Raw genomic sequence first — 17,282 nt, 5'->3', positions numbered from 1 at the left:
GAAAACCCTTATGTAAGAAAAGGTGTGTTGGTTTTTGTTTAGTTTTCTTTTAATACAGCAGCCAAAGCAGTGTGTATCACTGGAGTACAGCAAGGTATAATGACACATCGAGTTGTAAGCTCTAGACTCTCCTACATACTGCTCAGCAGCAGAACTAAAACACAGTATCCCACTGCATGTAGATGCAGTGTAGGATGAGTCCTGAGGTTTGTGTCTAAAGACAGGCAAGCAAAAAAAAAGCGACTGTTATCTGAGAGCCTGTCTCTTTCCATGTCATGTACAAAATTGCCAAGGACTTGACAGATCTATCTTACATTGGTCCTTGTACCATGGTCATTGCTGCCCAGCAGCTTACTAAAGAGGAGATACTGACGACAGTAAAATATGATTAATTTATTATAAATTTTATATTAACCAGCATGCTTTATATCCAGGTCTTTTTAGATGCTGTGCCAGCCCAAAATGGTTGTTCAGAGATGGAAAGGTAGGGGAGTTCCTGTTCTAAAGCAACTCAGATTCAAAGCTTCTCCCATCCTCTTTACTTCAGCAAGGAGCTTTGGTTCTGATAAAGGTCTAACATAGTTTAAGAGTGCAATACACTCTTGCTCATGGAAGTCTGACTCACACAGATTTGGTGAGGGGTGGAAGAAGTTCAGCCATTCCACACAACTGCATCTTGAATCACTGTGTGACAGCATAAGTAACAGATCACAATGCACCAAAACAATGCATGAGTAACTTTTCTGAAAGAGAACAGCGCTACCCCTAAAATTCCTCAATTTGGTTGACTCACTGTAGAGCTTCTCCCTGGTATTGTGCTATAAAATCTGAATTAATTGTAGATATCTGAAGAGGAATCCCCCACCCCTTGCCTCTAATTCTTTATTCTAGGGAGAGGTTGATTCACCCCAGGTCAAGCTCAGTGTATAAGGAAGGAGTTGGAAGGGCAATATCTAACTTAAACATCCACTGAGATTCAGAGACAACACATAATAGACAGAAGGGAATGAAAGGCTCAGTATGCCTCAGTTAAAAGAAATATTCTTCAAAAACAACTCTAGCTTACAAAATAATCACCAGCATAAGGCAGCAGCTTCCCCCTCCTTATGCCACATTAGTCCAGAAGAGAATCCTTGTGTTTATCAATCTGTTTGTCCATTTGCACAGTGGACTAGTTTAGAGAAAGTGAACTTGCATTTTTGAGATTGAATTATTCTCTCAGAAGCTCCTTAGAAGAACAGTTGGCCTTCTTCACCCATTCAACAGTTGTTCAACTTGTTCTCAGTTAGACTTTATACCAGTAAGACATAGACCTCATCTTCCTGAAGTTTTATAGCCCGATGCTTTAAAACAAAAAAATTCTTTTGTGCCTGTGCTGGTTTCAGCTGGGGTAGAGTTAATTTCCTTCATGGTGGCTTGTATGGGGCTATGTTTTGGATTTGTGGGGAACAGAGGGTTGGTAATATCGTGATGTTTTTGTTATTGCTGAGCAGTGCTTATACAGAGCCAAGGCCTTTTCTGCTTTTCATACTGCCACACTGGCAAGGAAGTTGGAAGGTTGGGAGGAGACACAGCCAGGACAGGTGACCCAAACTGACAAAGGGATACTCCACACCATATGGCATCATGTTCAGTATATAAAGTGCGAGAAAGAAGGAGGAAGGGGGACATTTGGAGTCATGGTGTTTGTATTCCCAAGTCACCGCTGTGTGTGACAGGGCCCTGCTCTCCTGGGGATGGTTGAACACCTGTTTGCCCTTGGGAAGCAGTGAATTAGCTATTTGGTTCTCTTTGATTGTGTGTGCAGCCTTTGCTTTCCCCCTACTGAAATGTCTCTATCTCAACTCACAAATTTTCAGGCTTTTACCCTTCCCATTTACCCTAATCCCGCTGGTGGGGGAGTGAGCAGCTGTCTGAGGCCTGGCTGCTGGTTGGGGTTAAACCACGACAGTCCTACTGACCTGCAATATTTTAATACCCTTATCCCAAAAAAATCAAGTCCAAGGTACATGTATTCAAACAACTGCACCAGTAAGATGTCTGAGGGAGCAGAATATAGACAGATGTTGCCTACCATCATACTGTAACCTTCATTAGCTAGTATTTTAACAAAATAAACACTTATCCATACAGACTTCACTCACTCACAGCAATAATTATACAGGCATCCATAGGAAAGTTTTAATGATCTTTATTCTGCATTGTAGAGGCAATCACTTGCAGAACAAATACAACCTGGTCCACTTGCTTACTAGATCAGGCATATTAAAGGATGGCAAACCTTTTTTTTCTTGAATTATTCAAAAGCTGCAGAGGATTAATATGCAGTGTAAAAGGAACAGAGTGGTACCAGTTACTCAGTCTTCTTTAATAGGAACACAGATTTTCCCAGATTTCCAGTAACAGATTCTCCCTGTTCCCCTCTCCCCCCATACTTTTGTTATCAGAGAAGGAAGACAGGGAAGGAATTTGTTACTACCTGTAATTTATGGAATATAACTCAGCTACACTTTTTCCCCCCATAGATCTACTACTGCTGTTCTGGTTGAACATGTATGGTAGTGAGCTACCCATGGTTTTACCCCACACAGTAACAGTACAGAGAGCATCTCACGGGCAAAAAGATTTAACGCAAATTTCAGGGCATGGATTGCAGGGTGGAAAACTTCATTCTCTAATTAAATCACAGCAATTTTACTTTTATATACTAAAACACACATAGATGAGAGTCATACCTTCCTCCTACTGCGTCGTCTTGTGGCTGGGCCCCGGCAGTGTTCCTCTGTGAACGTCGCAGTGACCCCCCTGGATTGTTATTAGGCCGGTTGGACATTGGCACCTCTCTCCTGAAGGGACATACCCTTTCTAGACACTATCATTCACTGAAAGACAAGAGAGAAAGAGCCATAAGACATGAGGCATGAAGACTCACAGCCATGTCTCCAGAGGCAAATGTAAAATGCAACTAAGCAAAAACTTAAGAAAAAAACCTTTACGCAATTTTTAGTTAAAAGACACACAGACCAAGATTCTCCTCAAGAACATTTAGAACCTTAATACAGAGCAACCACTTTTACATAGATATAGCATACCATTGACCTATTGGACCAGATGATCTTTAAAGGTCCCTTCCAATCCAAACTACCAACTCCTCAATGATTCTACGATGACATGCTTTTTTTCCTGGTAGGCTTCTGTAACTATGTTAAAGACAAATGTAATTTAGGAGAACCTGTGTTTATCAACATTAAAGAAAAACTCAATGCTTGATAGAGAGCAACAGTATTCAAGTATTTTAATTCTCATTGCAGGAGATGACAATGTCAGTTTCAAGAACAAGCAAGAGTATTCACAAGATTACAGAAGTAACTTAACTACTATGCTTTTAAAGCAGCTTCTGTAGTCAGATTTATGCAACTTTTGCTTGCATAAAGCAAGATACTTAACAACTCAGGAAAAGATCAGCTACATAAGCAAGAAGTTCTTGCTCACAAAAGGTTAATGAGTGAGAAAAGCTATTTGAGACAGAAGGATTAATAAGTGCACACAATTATTTTTAAAAAACAATCAATATGATGGCCTTGTATTACTGCTTTTGGAATTGCTTTGTGACTGCTACAGGTCTACAGATACTTTAGTAGTTACTTATGAAAGACTACTATAACACCCAGCTGCAGTCCTCAGAAACAGCGGTATTTCCAGAACAAGTCTCACTTAATTCCTCACTGAAGAGAGGTGACTTCTGTATGCTGTGCTAAATCAGTATTATCATGTAGACAGCATAGCAACAGGACCACAACCAGCAAATCCAGTTCTACTATTTCTAATTTTGTGGAATCTGGTAAGAAAAGGTTATTTGCAGGTGAAAAAAAAAGCCATAAGAAGTGTGTTCTTGTTTAAGAACACAGCAGCCTATATGGCGGTTTGGTATCTATTATATCAATAGCACAGTAAGCAAGAAGTCTGCCAGGAAAAAGTTTAAAACATTTCAACTGCAAATTCAAATTCAAATGTCTCCAATGAAATAACTCTCCAGACCTGGCACTGTCAGTAAAGCCAGTGAATAGTTGACTTTAATTGTCTATTCCTCTGAAAGGGTCTACAGAATTGAACAAAGGGGGCAGGGAGAAAGAATCCTAAGTGATGCAGTTTTACCGTAGGCCATAAGAACCCAGACACATAAACTAGTATTATGCAAACCATTACCTCACATATCACACTAAAAGGAACGTGTATATCATCCAGACACCTGCACAGTGCAAGAAATTATTGATCAAGATTCTGCTAGCTCAGATCCAGTCTTGTTACACTGTAATAACACAAACTAAAAGTCCACACTTAGCATGCCAGAAATATTTTAAGTAAGGTCCAAGAATCAAATAAGAATACAAGTTAGGCAGAAGAATTGCTCCCCATCCTAATCCCCATATCACAAGAGTCAAAAGCATCTTTAAGTTTCTCATGTTCTTTTCGCTATGAGGTCCCACATAGCAGCAGACAGCAAAAGCAGAAAGTAGAATTAACAAACAAGTCAATTCTACCTTTGCTGGTTTGTTTTGGTTTTTTTACCTTATGCTTATGAACTTGACAGAATGTAAGTAAAGCACAAAATACACAGTCCCATGGAACACAGTTGTTTGATGAACCTCATAGCTAGAAGTCTTGATGACTAAGAACTGAGAAAGCTGTAAACCCTACTCCTCCAAAGGTGAGCTTTCCATCCTCACAGTTATTTCTAACTCCTTAATCATAACCAATATTCCCACGAACAGTAAGGTTTAAAGTTTTTAATGGCACCATTAGTCTACAACTTCTTATACTTTAGAGCACAAAAAAATTTACAATGAAACAGAAAAGGCCTGGAATAGCTGGAAATCTTGCCAGCTTGCTGCTGTAGCCAGATTAGTCAAGCTGAGGAGAGTGTAAGTGGCAGTATTTTCTTCAAATACCAAGGCAAGAAACAAAGCCCAGTATTAACAAGGCTGAAAGCTGACCAAGGTTCCAGCCCTACCTAGGGGGTCTAGCTGAAGTCAATCACAGGCACTGTCAAATATTGTTGTGCATTCTGTTTCCTTGTATTCAAACATCAAACAAAAAAAATTTTCTTCTTTGCTATCAGAAATGAGGTGCATTTTGTCTATTTTCTAAAAGGAGTAGTGTCCCCTTCTGTAAGAGGTCAACTGAGGTTGAAACTCTTCGCTAATGTCAAACTTTTAGTCCTACTACAAAATGGTTGCCACAGAACTATTGTCTCACCTCATACTGACAAGAATGTGCATTCCAGCAGGTTTCATTCTAGAAGGAGCAGTGCTCACTCAGAGCTCTGCCAGCTGAGCCACATGCTTTCCCACTTCAGGCCAGAACACAGGCTTCTCCACACCCCACCACAAGAGTCAGCTACAGAAAAACACTGCACAGGCAATCCTGGCCCTGTCTAGGGAAACTTTAGTTTAACACTGATCTGTCCAGGTGTTCTGGTTTTGCCTGGGATAGAGTTTAATTTATTCCTAGTGGTTAGTATGGGACTATGTTTTGGATTTGTGTGGAACACAGGGTTGATAACAGAGATGTTTTTGCTCTTGCTGAGCAGGGCTTACCCAGAGCCAAGGCCTTTCCCACTTTCCACACTGCCACGCTGGCAAGGAGGCTGGGGGTGCAAGGGAAGCTGAGAGGAGACAGAGTTAGGACAGGTGATCCCAACTGACCAAAGGGATATCCCAGACCACAGGGTATCATGTTCAGTATATAAAGTGGAGGGAAAAAAGAAGAAGGGGAGGACATTTGGAGCAATGGTGTTTGCCTCCCTAAGTCACTGTTACATATCATAGGGCCCTGCTCTCCTGGAGATGGTTGAATACCTGCCTGCCATTGGGAAGCAGTGAAGGAATTCCTTGCCTTGCTTTGCTTGCATGAACAGCTTTTTCTTTCCCTATTAAACTGTCTTTATCTCAGCTCACAACTTTTCTGGCTTCTGCCCTTCCCATTCTCTCCCCAGTCCTGCTGGTGGGGGAGTGAATGAGTGGCTGCTTGGGGCTTGGCTGCTGGCTGGGGTTAAACCACAGCACTGGGTTAGCCAGACACTTTAAGAGGACTGTGCTTAGAAGTTATGCAGCACAATGTGTTGCCACGCACATGATATTTTCAGCTGTGTAGAAGAACGAAATGACAGCTGTTTTATCATGTAAGGCATCTGTCAAGTCAACATAATGTCCAGAATTATTTTCTATATTGAAACCTTTCAACTTAACTGCATTTCTTATTGTGTATTTGTTACATATGACTCCCAGTTTTCTTTTTAATATAATGCTGCTTCGTGATTCAACTGTGACCTTTAACATCAAAACACTAACTTCAGTCTCACTGCAAGTATCTCAAGTCACACAATACCATGTGCCCAGTCAGTCCAGTAACAAAGAGATCTTTTCACAACTGTGTCTTCCACATGCTAGAACCACAAGAGCCCTGAGGTTCCTAAATCCGAACTGCTCTCATTCAGACTTGTCCCTCCACATGTGAGTCTCACTCGAAGCACTTGGCTTATTCTTTCCCACCTTCAGACACTTAAATTCAAAGGAACTGTGCAACCCAGTAGAGATCAGCCAAATGTGCCAGTGAAGTCCTGTCAGATTTTAAGATCATTTCCTCAACTACATTGAACATTCTTCCCCACACCCACACTCAATAAGAAAAAAGCTACAACTGTACATCAAACCTCCATGCTTCTGTTGACAAACTTTGATTTCGGAATTTTTAAGTTCAGGTCCTCTTCTAGCATAAAGTTATCTGCAAACAAACCACTGTAGTTACTGTCTCATAACTCCATATTCCTAGCTGTAATGATGCCAAAGCACTGGCCTACAGATGCTCTCATCATAAGCAGACTCTTTAGAATGAGGATGAATTCCAAAAGCCCCAGCATTTCAAATAAACCCACAACAGGTCTTCTGAAGCCATGTAACAGCACAGGTATCCAATGCTTTTTATCCTGCATAGTGTTCTTGGGTTGTAGCAAACACTATGTGATTACTATTTACAGTCATCTTTGTCACTGTACAGGAAAGCAACTAGAATTAATTTCTGTAGACCTGACACACCTATTGCAAACACTATAGCTAATGTACAGCCAATATACTGCTTGGAGAGCTCTACAGGAACAAAAGACAAAAATTACCTGTTAACTTGTCATGAAGCCTTTACCTTTATCCTAGTGGAAAAGCCAACAGGAAATGAGTAACACTCTTCCATGTTTTTGAAGCAAACAGAGGAAACAGACAACTACACAACAAGCCTGTATGAGCTTTTATTTATCACTCTAATCACTCTCTGTAGGATACTGGGAACTGTAATGCAGCTACCATGACACAGCCTGAGAAGAAAAGAGAGCAAACTGAAGAACTCCAGTAGGCTCTGGGGCCACTGACAGAGTAACAAGGCAAACCAGTAACAACACCTGTAAAACATGAACTGAACTCTCTCACAAGGGCCTCCTAATCTACCTGCATGAGCTCTAAAACCTATTTGTTAGGGGTTTTTGTTTGTTTGGGTTTTAAAGTTCTTTGGAAGAATCTTGGTAACGCAAGAATTCTTTCAGGCTCTTGCACTCCAATTTCCAGAATATTTCAGGATATGCCTAGCACCTCTGCCTACAATGCTCCATTATAATATCTGTTATCTGTTTGGGGTTGAGCTCAGTACACTGGTCAGCACACCTGCTTTTTCATACCTTGGCCCAAAAAACTCCATGCCTTATTTAATGCTGCTGCAGCAATCCAGTGCCTCAAAACTGCAAAGACTTGCTGCCCTGAGGTCAGTATTAGGCAAAAGAAGGGGGGAGAAGGACAAGACAGGAGGATGTTTATATGCCTTGTAAGTTCAGAACATTTTCTTCCAGCAACTTGCACATCTTGCCAGCCAGAACTCAGAGTTTGGCATACATATCAGAAAATATTACGTCTAAGACTTCAGATTTGCATTCATTTACTTCAGTGTAGACAACATTAATTTACTTGATCGGCTGTTTCTGTGGTAAATCTAGTCACTTAAGATATAGAAACAACATTCTAAATATACAAACATACAACACATTCAAGAGTGGAGACTTTAATTGCAACTAAACTGAAGGACTTACTGCCCACGGTTTAGTAACCGCTGAATTGTTTTAGATCTACGTTACTTCATTTTCAACTGATCTCACAGCTGCACCTCATTTTTGCTCACTGCTCACAAGATTCTCCTTATTTACCTGCCGACATACACACCTATTTTCTTGCCTTACAAGCAAGCACTTGCAAGTACTCATTCAATTACTTCTACTACTTCACCAGCTGACTTAAATTGACTTCTTAGTCCGGAGAGTTGCTTTAAACTCAGTCTTGTGCAGCTGATTTTGACACAATATTCTTCCTTGCTATACTCTCCAAATTCAGTAGTCATCCACTCTGCTCAGTTCTTTTTCCAGTGAGGTCCTCACCTTGAAACATAAATTTCATGTCAAAGCTCCATGCAGGCAGAAGCTCGTATTTTCAATTTAGCAGCCTCTCATCCCTTCTAGTTGTAGAAGTAGCTCATGAAAGAATTTAGGGAGTAAACAAAATAACATACTGAAAACTTACTAGAAAATTTTTCTGCAACATTTCCTGAATTCTCATCATGCCTCCCTCCTTCCAGACAGCAATTTTCTATACACAACCAAGGGAAAACTATACTCTCCCATGAGCTGTAAAGTACAGTAAGGTGCTGTAAGGTACAGTAAGGTGCTGTAAGGTACAGTAAGGTGCTGTAAGGTACAGTAAGGTGCTGTAAGGTACAGTAAGGTGCTGTAAGGTACAGTAAGGTGCATGCATTTCATCTGCATTCATGCAAATCCTGGGCTACTCAGCAGCAGAAAAGCACTGAGCCTTAAGGAACAACAAACTTTTCTTCTTCCAACACAGGAAGACCAAGCTACCATTTATTTTCTTATCTGCTCCCATTTCTACCTTCCCCCCATCAATAGCCATAAGCTGCCTACATGATTCAAAGATGCTGGAGCACACTATGGCTCACTTGCTGCACTGCATCTTATGATGTAAAACTCACATGGTGACTTGTATCAGATTAACTTCTTTTGATACAGAAACCACACAAAATCATACTGAATCATATATTAGGCTGGACTGTATTCCTTTTGTATTCTCCTTCCCCAGTGCTAAAGAAAATCTAGAAAACTACACACACAAATGCATGCACAAACACTAGAGCAAATCCAGTACATACAGAAAAATCTTCAGGACAAACAAGACTGTACAGCCTCCTAATACTGTGACATTACCTCACTGTTAAGAAGACGGATAAGTAGGTATCAAGGAAGTTCCTTCTGACTGTGAAGAAATGATTTCTACACCTCCTCAGGCACAGAATTTCTACAGATTTAAAGAACTGCATCACTGTTGTCACTTCTCTCTGAAGACATTAATAAGGTATCGATGGGAAGACAAGTGGAGCTTAACAGCATACAGAGGCAAACTCTCTTCACACCAGATGCCTTTTTGACATAGGGTCCAACTGAAGCACAACAGTTAAAGTCATAATGATTAAAAACACCTTGGCTGGAAAGGACCTCTTGAGATCGCATGGTCCAACCACTTGCTGAAAGTAGAACCTCAGATCACATTAGAGATCTCTCATTCTGAGAAGTGACAACTGCCAAGCACGATGACAGAACACACACACAGCTCCGAAAGCACTCCTGCCCCTTCAGCTCCTCAGCAGCACAATCCAGCAACCTGGACTAGGATGAGGAAGTAAGGAAAATGGGCACATAAGATACAAATTTCAAAGCGGTCCAGTTTCTGGAGATACTATAGATTAAGGACTAGCTCACATGTCCTTTTTTACACTGAGTAAACATGACAACACATATGCTGTTAATCCAGAGATTTTTTCAAATTGCCAACAAAAAAGAAAAAAGCTGCAGCACAATATTCTTCCTAGATTCATTTACAGAGTTCTTTTTAATTCAGCTACTCTACATTCTTGTGGGAGCATTTCTTAACCATTTCAAAAATACCCCACATACTAAAGAAAGGAACAGATACTGCAGAAAACTTCTCAAATACCAGGAGGCCATAAATACACTCAAGCTACAGACTCAAAAGGAAAAAAAAAAAAAAAAAAACAAACAGTAAAGAAACTGGAGTTACCCTCTGTTCCACTGACTTTACAACAAACAGCCATCAGATTATGGCAGCCTCTGGGCCCTACTGCATTAGGAAGTCACCTTGCCCTTATCCACTCTGTCAAGAGCTTAGATCTTGCCCAGCCTTCCAGCCAAGAGAGTGGAAATGCCAAAGGTCACCTTCACAGAATCAGCAAAGCAGGTGGCTTCAAACCTGAAAGGATGTAAGCACCAGGTTTAGAGTCTCCACACTGTATCTATATGTCTGTAATGACATATAGACAAAGATTGGGAACAGAAAGCTTGGCATGAAAGAGAAAGGGGAAGAGCCAAAAATATCTTCATTTGTGATCTCACGGTTGGAACGAGGGGGAACTATACTGCTAACTGAAAGTTCAAATATTCATTACCTGAAACTGAAGATTTACAATTTCCCACAGGAGATAAGAACACTGAAAACGCCTCTGAAATGATGCAAACACTATTTGCTAGAGGAATGGCCAGGTTGTTAGGACTGTGTGATCAACAGGTCATACATGCCACAATCCCAAGCCAGAAAAGCAGCATCCTTACCTACTGACTTCTCTCTGGGGAAAGGACTGGAAGATAACTGTGCAAAAGACACCATGGTTTGAGAACGCAGTCTGAGGAAGTCAGAGGTCAAGTACTGTTTAAGGAAAGATCTAAATACATGCTACCACATGCTCCAGTGTTGATAAAAACAGTTTTCTGACAGTGATTATGAGTTTTAGAAGATGAACAGTCTCCTCTGCTTCAAGCAGGTCAGTTGAATTAGAAGTCTGAGACTGCAGAGACCTTTCACAGGACCTGGTATGGAAAAGCAAACTGGAGATGTCTTCAGTGACCCAGAAAAAGCTTAAAACCCCGTTCCATGACGATTACAAAGAACTGACACTCATCACTCCTTTAGCAACACAACAGTGGATTGGCCTAAACACCACCGCCAGAACCTCAGTGAGTCCTTCTGGACTGTGGAAAGTCAAACTGAAATAGCAAATGGGGCACTACTCAAAATTAGGGAGCAGCACAGGTGCCACTGGCAGTCAAGTACAATCAACTTATCAGCTCAAGAACAAGAGAAGCCTATGGATTGTCTAGAGAGGAGGGGAAAAAAAAAAAAAGAAGCACCTGCAAAAGTTAAGACAGCAGAACATTCCCAATTATCTGGATAGCTTAAAGGAACAAAAAAACCTGCTCATGTTCTATTCTGGATATGGTTGCACAGGATACACAGGCAGGCTCAGGTGTCTCAGGTCTGATTGTAAAACTGGTGTTCCCAGTTCATGGTACACAGGAATCCACAGCTTCATTTCATCACTGAAGAAAAAAAAAAAATAGCACCCTATTCATGCACTGGAAAATTGGACCAGGACTAAATCTTAACCGAGTTCTTGCAAGCTGGCTAAGGGGGTTACCTAACACTAAGATAGTGAAAGCTTTTATCTCCTATAGTTGTTTCTTCTGGAAGACCAGAAGGTACTGCAGTTTGAGGAGAAAAAGCAAAGGAGTTGCATAGAACAAATATAATGCTCTCTTGAGGGCATCCCTCTTCAGTTCTGCCACCTCATTGCTTTGTTTCTCTTATGTTCATCAAGAACATAAATACTACAATTTGTGTCACTCTTTGGACTGCACTTTGGTTCACAAAACACCACAAGTGTCATTCAGATCTTTGATCCTCATCCAAATGAGAAGTTAGGAAAAATAGAAAGCATTTCATTTTTTCTCTTGCTTCTCTATAGTTTTGCATTGTATATTAAAACTGTTGTCAACAGCAACTATTCCTCTTGGTTTTGAGTATATCAGTAATGGAGTCAATTATAAAAATAATCTCTTAGAACATTTATTCATTACTTTTTTTAAAGAATTTGCCCTTGTAAAAAAATTCAAATAATTAAGTTGTTCTCCAAATAAGCCACATTTGTTACCCTTCCATGTCACCATTTGTAACATGTCCAAACTAGTTCACTGTAAGTTTTCCCCCAGTGTATGGTTTGACTTGAATTCATTAATGAAGGAAGATTCAGAATGCTCTCTCAGTGGCAGAGGGCCAGGACTCAACACTTCAGGAAAATATTTTCACGTTTACAACACCTGTAGTTTCTCAACCTGAATTCAGTGTTCTATTTCATGTTAGTTTTTTAGTCAGCTACACATTAAGTTCTGTTGCATAATTCAGTCAACTCTGCAGCAGTTAAATTTTTTTCTATGCACAAATATAAAGATCATGAAAAGCATAAGAACCCAGAAACTTCTGAATCAATCCATATTCCGTAAAAGACCAGTCTGATCAGGATAGCTGCAAGTCAACCAGAGACAGCTCAGCTTAAGCAGCAGCCCAGAGGTATTCAAGCCACGTCAGTAACACAACTGATTGTCACACCACATGGAGAACACACAAACATAGCAAGTGTTCCCTGCAAAATAATGAACCAGGTTTCATCTCTTTGTTGACAGGTCTTTTTCATTTTAGCACAGCAATGGGAAAGAAAGGAAAAGTGAGGAACAAATGCACATTCTAAGTTTGTTCTGCTGTACACTTGTGTCACAGAGCGAAATTTCTCTGCCAAATCAGATTCTACATCAAGAGCTTGACTTCACCTCTACAGGAACTTTAAAACTACTGTTACTTACTAACAAGCTGCGAGACAGCAACATTTACACTATGAGAGCCTCAGTATGCAATTCTGCTACCTGGTGCTCAAACAGGTGTGGTTCCAGCTTGTTAGCAGCAATGGAAATACCAGTTCTTTTCCTTTTTAAAATTAAACAAAAGTATATCTCTCCAATGAAAAAGAACATATTTTCCAGCAGCCAAATTCTGACCAAAACTTTGCTGTTTGTACCCAGAGTGAATTGATGTGAATTCTTCATTTCTTGCAGACTCTCAATAAAACCATCACAAGCAATAAAAGTAAAATCTTATCTGACCTTCACTTTCAGCTTATCCATCCTCCTTGCTTAGTAGAAGCCAGAAGTCAGTATCTGTATGGTGGCTTAACCTTTCACTAACATCATAAAAAAACCACACCGCCTGACAAGAATGAAGGAGAAGATTCTCTTCAGAAGACAGGAATGAATTTGAATGAGGAGCTTTTACCTTCTGTGAGACATGAATTAAAGCACAGAATCCTTCATGAAGAACAGATTAGTGACACTGCCAGAGGAGAAGAAAACTACAAGGCAGGTGGTCAAGCTAAGACCAAGTAAACAGCTGCAGCAAAGTTGGGACAGGGGGCATTTATTACCAGTGGAAGGAAAAAAAAAAAAAATCAGCTGAATGATTAGTGCAAATTTCAGTTTAGAAGCTTGGTTTCATTACTGTCATGTAAGTAAACCAAGAAGTACCCAAAATCATCACTGACTTCCAATCTGCCCTGCCCAGTACTTAATACCCAGCTGCCTTCGAGCTGCACAGCTCTATTTACTTCAACACTATGAGTCTGAATGCAGAACCTCCTGCCAAAACACCAAACCTCTTCTGTATTCTAATGCCATAGACCAGATGGTGCCTTATTTGCAGTTTGCCATTCACCTGCATCTGGCACACACAGCCCTTAAGCAAAACCAAGTGCAATAGCACAAGACAAATACTGATATGGTACAAAGCCATGTCCTACCTGCAGAGCCTGTTAGACAATACAAGCCCCAAGCTGCAGCATGGCAGGTTGCCTGAGCCCTGCCAAGTTCCTAATCAACTTTTGCCAAGCTGTCTTAAATTACAGAGAGACCTAGGGAGCTCAGTGGCTAGTAAAACATAGTTTGGTCACCCACAGTCTACATTAACACAAGATGATCTCTGCAATCTTCTAGACAACTAGAAGGGGGGAGTCAAACAAAACAAAAAGCAAAACTTTAATTAGCCCCTAAACTGAAGAAATTCAGGGACCAGATCTCACAGAAATTAGTGCTGGAAGAAGAAACAAAAAACAGTTGACTTGTACATGCAGATTAGAGAAGTGCACCACAGATAAAGCCAAGATTACAGGTCTAAGAGCATTATGTAGATCTACCTTGAAAATAAGGTAAAGAGGGAGGAGACTGGGTCTTCATTTTGATCATATCCAGCTTCAGCTTTAAACTGGTCTACACATAGAAATACCAAAAGTTGAGAAGTCTGTTTGCTCACACTAGCATGTCTTAAGGAGAAACATTTTAAAAATAAAACCAATTTCAAAAAAATAATTTATGTTTCCAAGGGCAGGTGGAAGGGTGAGTACTCATCTGTTCTCTGCTCACCTAGAACATGTCTCAGGTTTTTGCATCTTCAAAATATAATTTAGACAGGTTTTGGACAAATCAGGAGGCTTTCAGGAGTTTTCCTTCGTTTTTTCTACTCACTGACACTTAGCACTGAGGCCTCCTTTCCTGCACTGTCTTAAGCAGGTTTTGCCATCCTGCCAAACAAAGACTTCTATCCAAACGCTACACAAAAAAAGTCATAGGCCCAATGCATACCAAGATTCCTACGCCACATGATACAATCTGGAAAATGGTGTAATTGTAGTTGTTGAGGAAGAAACCCAATTAAAACAGGTTAAGTTTCCGGCTTCCTCAGCCCTGGATCTGCATATGGATCTTTAGCTCTCACAAGAATACTGCAACAACAAACAAAGGGATTGAAACACATTTATGTTTTCTAAACCGGGCAGTGCTCAAAGCAGTGGCATCTTGGAATTATGTGCCACGGAAGCTTTTCCTCCACCAAAAAAAATGTATGCATTTACATTAGACCTTATAGTGATGTAATTAAGAGCAAGCTCCAATACACATACTAAATCACTGACACAGGCACAATTAAAGACATTTACCTTGTATGAAATCATGAACTGAACTACCTATCAAACAGCTGTATAAAGAAACAGAAGTTCTGTGTAAAGATGAACAAAAGGAAGGCACACCCCAAGAAACACCTGTTAAATGCTAAGGATTAAGCTGTCTTTAAGCTGATCCTATAATTGATAGAATCACGACTTTACAGTGCTCAGAGCTATTCTTTCATGTTAACTATGCAGAACAACATACCATATTAGCTTCCACAACTGTATTTTAGGGAGGTTAAAGCTTTTAGAGTCATGGGAAAAGTTGTCAAAAGGCAGAGCTTTATAAAAGAATTAAACAACTTTATGGCACACTTTATTGACAAGTGTCTACTCCACTCCACTCCACACATACACACCTTTCCAGCACTCAATAAATAAAACAAGTTTGTGGGAACAAGGCACTGCACATGGAAATTACAGAGTATGGGAAAGGCAAACGAGTATCTCAAGAACCTGAATACAGAAGGTTAAGATGTTGAACTTATATTAGAGCTCTTTCAAGTGCTTTCTAGCAGGATGCCAGACTTAGTCTTAATTTCAAGCTAGACAAGAACTCACCATCATTGAATCTTGATACAGACAAAAAAAGTCTGCTACAAATTCCTCGCTTCCTTCACATAAGTGCAAGTACCACCAGGCTGTTCTTCTGCTTTACCTCACCAATGACTTTTACCTCATCTTTCCCAGGCTGCCCACACACTCTCCTTGCACAAGCAACAAACGTAACTACACCCATATGCTACAGTTCACTAAATTAACAAGACACTAATGAGGTATTTTTCCTAGGGTCATAGCACGGCCAGGTTTGTCAAAGCCTGAATTCCTTGTGAATAGTCAATCACCCAAGAGATGCTGCTGAAATCTCTTCAATGTCTTTTGTTATCTTCAGCTAAACTGCTGCTCTGAAGTACTGTGAGGATTCACAGAGTGATATAGAATACATATGAGAAGAACACAGTTTCTCCACAGCTCCAACATATTTGGAATAAGTAGAGCTGTAAGTTTTCTATAGCTTGAGCAAAATGATTATTTAAGAACTAGATATTACAATAGCTGATTTGATAAGCCTTTGCTCTTGCAATTTGCTGTGACCCAATCAGAATACTCAAGAGTTGTCTCCTATACAGGTGACCTTTCATCCTACACTAATGTTTAACTATGCCTTATGAGTAAACCTACAAGCTATTTCCCCCAGCAACACATCAATTCTGGTCTTGTCTGGGACTAAAAGAGAATATGGTAAGAAAGAGAAGAAAGGAAGACAGTGTTTCTCCCAAGTACATCACTGATAGAACACGTTGGAGTAAAGCCATGCATCCATCTTGCTACACTCCTAAAAGACATTTTTGCAAACATGAAAATAATCCCATACTGTTAATATGACACTGAATTGGAAGCAAAGTTCACTTAACGCCTATGCAAGATTTCTCGTCTTTCTGGTTTATTTTTGTGGGTTGTTTTTTTTTCCCTTTAAAAAAATATCCACAAGACACTCCACAACTACTCCACATCATACTCTTTACTATTTATTATAAGCCATTTAATAAAATGCACTAGTAGCGAAGACAAAAAAAAGGATATCTAACTGGAGAGGGCACCTTCATCACAGTGCAAGGCAGAATAATTCTGAGTAAAAAAGCATTTGAGTAAAAAACACACAGAGAATGGAGAGACTTCAAGGAAAGACAAAAGAAAGAATATGAAGTAGACAGGCTTGTAGAGGGGAAAATACCTGTAGGCCCAGAAGTGAGCAGTTTCTTCCTTCCTGCCCCTCAGCACAGTATGTTATCATAGTAAATATAAAATGTAGGTATTTCATAAAGGCTGCAGCCTCTCTTAGCCCTATATCTGCTTTGTTAATTAAAGATACTCCACTAGGAACATGCACATCCCCATCCAACGCATAATTAATGCACAAAGAAATGTTCTACTAATACCAGTACCTTTACTACCTCTAATTCCCCATGTCAAGTCTTGAAATATCTTTTCCCACATAAACTATTTCCTAGCACCTCCAACCCCCAACAGCTACTAAAGTTGCCAAATTAATTACATTACAAAGCTTTTTTCTAAGCTTTTCAAATTTTATTTGTATGTTTAATTTGTATTTAATGGCTCTCCTGGCAGAACAATTTTGGGACACAGATACTGTGTACTGCAATCTGAAAACAACCTGATCTGTGCAACAGACTTCTTCCACAGAACTGAAAGCTGATGAGAACACTGCTCACCAAACTTGCAGTTATCTACTAAGAAACAGTTTCAACTATTTTCTATTAAAT

At 40.0% G+C, this 17,282-nt stretch overlaps 1 protein-coding gene across 9 annotated transcripts in view; it reads right to left on the bottom strand.

Annotated features, from left to right (window-relative positions):
- TRIP12 (thyroid hormone receptor interactor 12) overlaps nucleotides 1–17,282 on the bottom strand; it is an 80,626-nt gene that overhangs the window by 50,981 nt on the left and 12,363 nt on the right. For 7 of the 9 annotated variants that reach the window (XM_032697354.1, XM_032697352.1, XM_032697359.1 and 4 more), the window contains one exon: nucleotides 2,736–2,882. In XM_032697354.1, coding sequence (XP_032553245.1) covers nucleotides 2,736–2,833 — 98 coding nt within the window. In that variant the 5' untranslated portion in view covers nucleotides 2,834–2,882. Of the gene's footprint in view, nucleotides 1–2,735; nucleotides 2,883–17,282 lie in introns of those variants that run through there. The other 2 variants (XM_032697357.1, XM_032697361.1) reach the window with 1 other exon arrangement.

Source organism: Chiroxiphia lanceolata, chromosome 10 (assembly GCF_009829145.1).
Source record: "Chiroxiphia lanceolata isolate bChiLan1 chromosome 10, bChiLan1.pri, whole genome shotgun sequence".
In the NCBI taxonomy this organism is placed as follows: Eukaryota; Metazoa; Chordata; class Aves; order Passeriformes; family Pipridae; genus Chiroxiphia; species Chiroxiphia lanceolata.
This window is presented reverse-complemented; position numbering and strand designations above follow the sequence as displayed.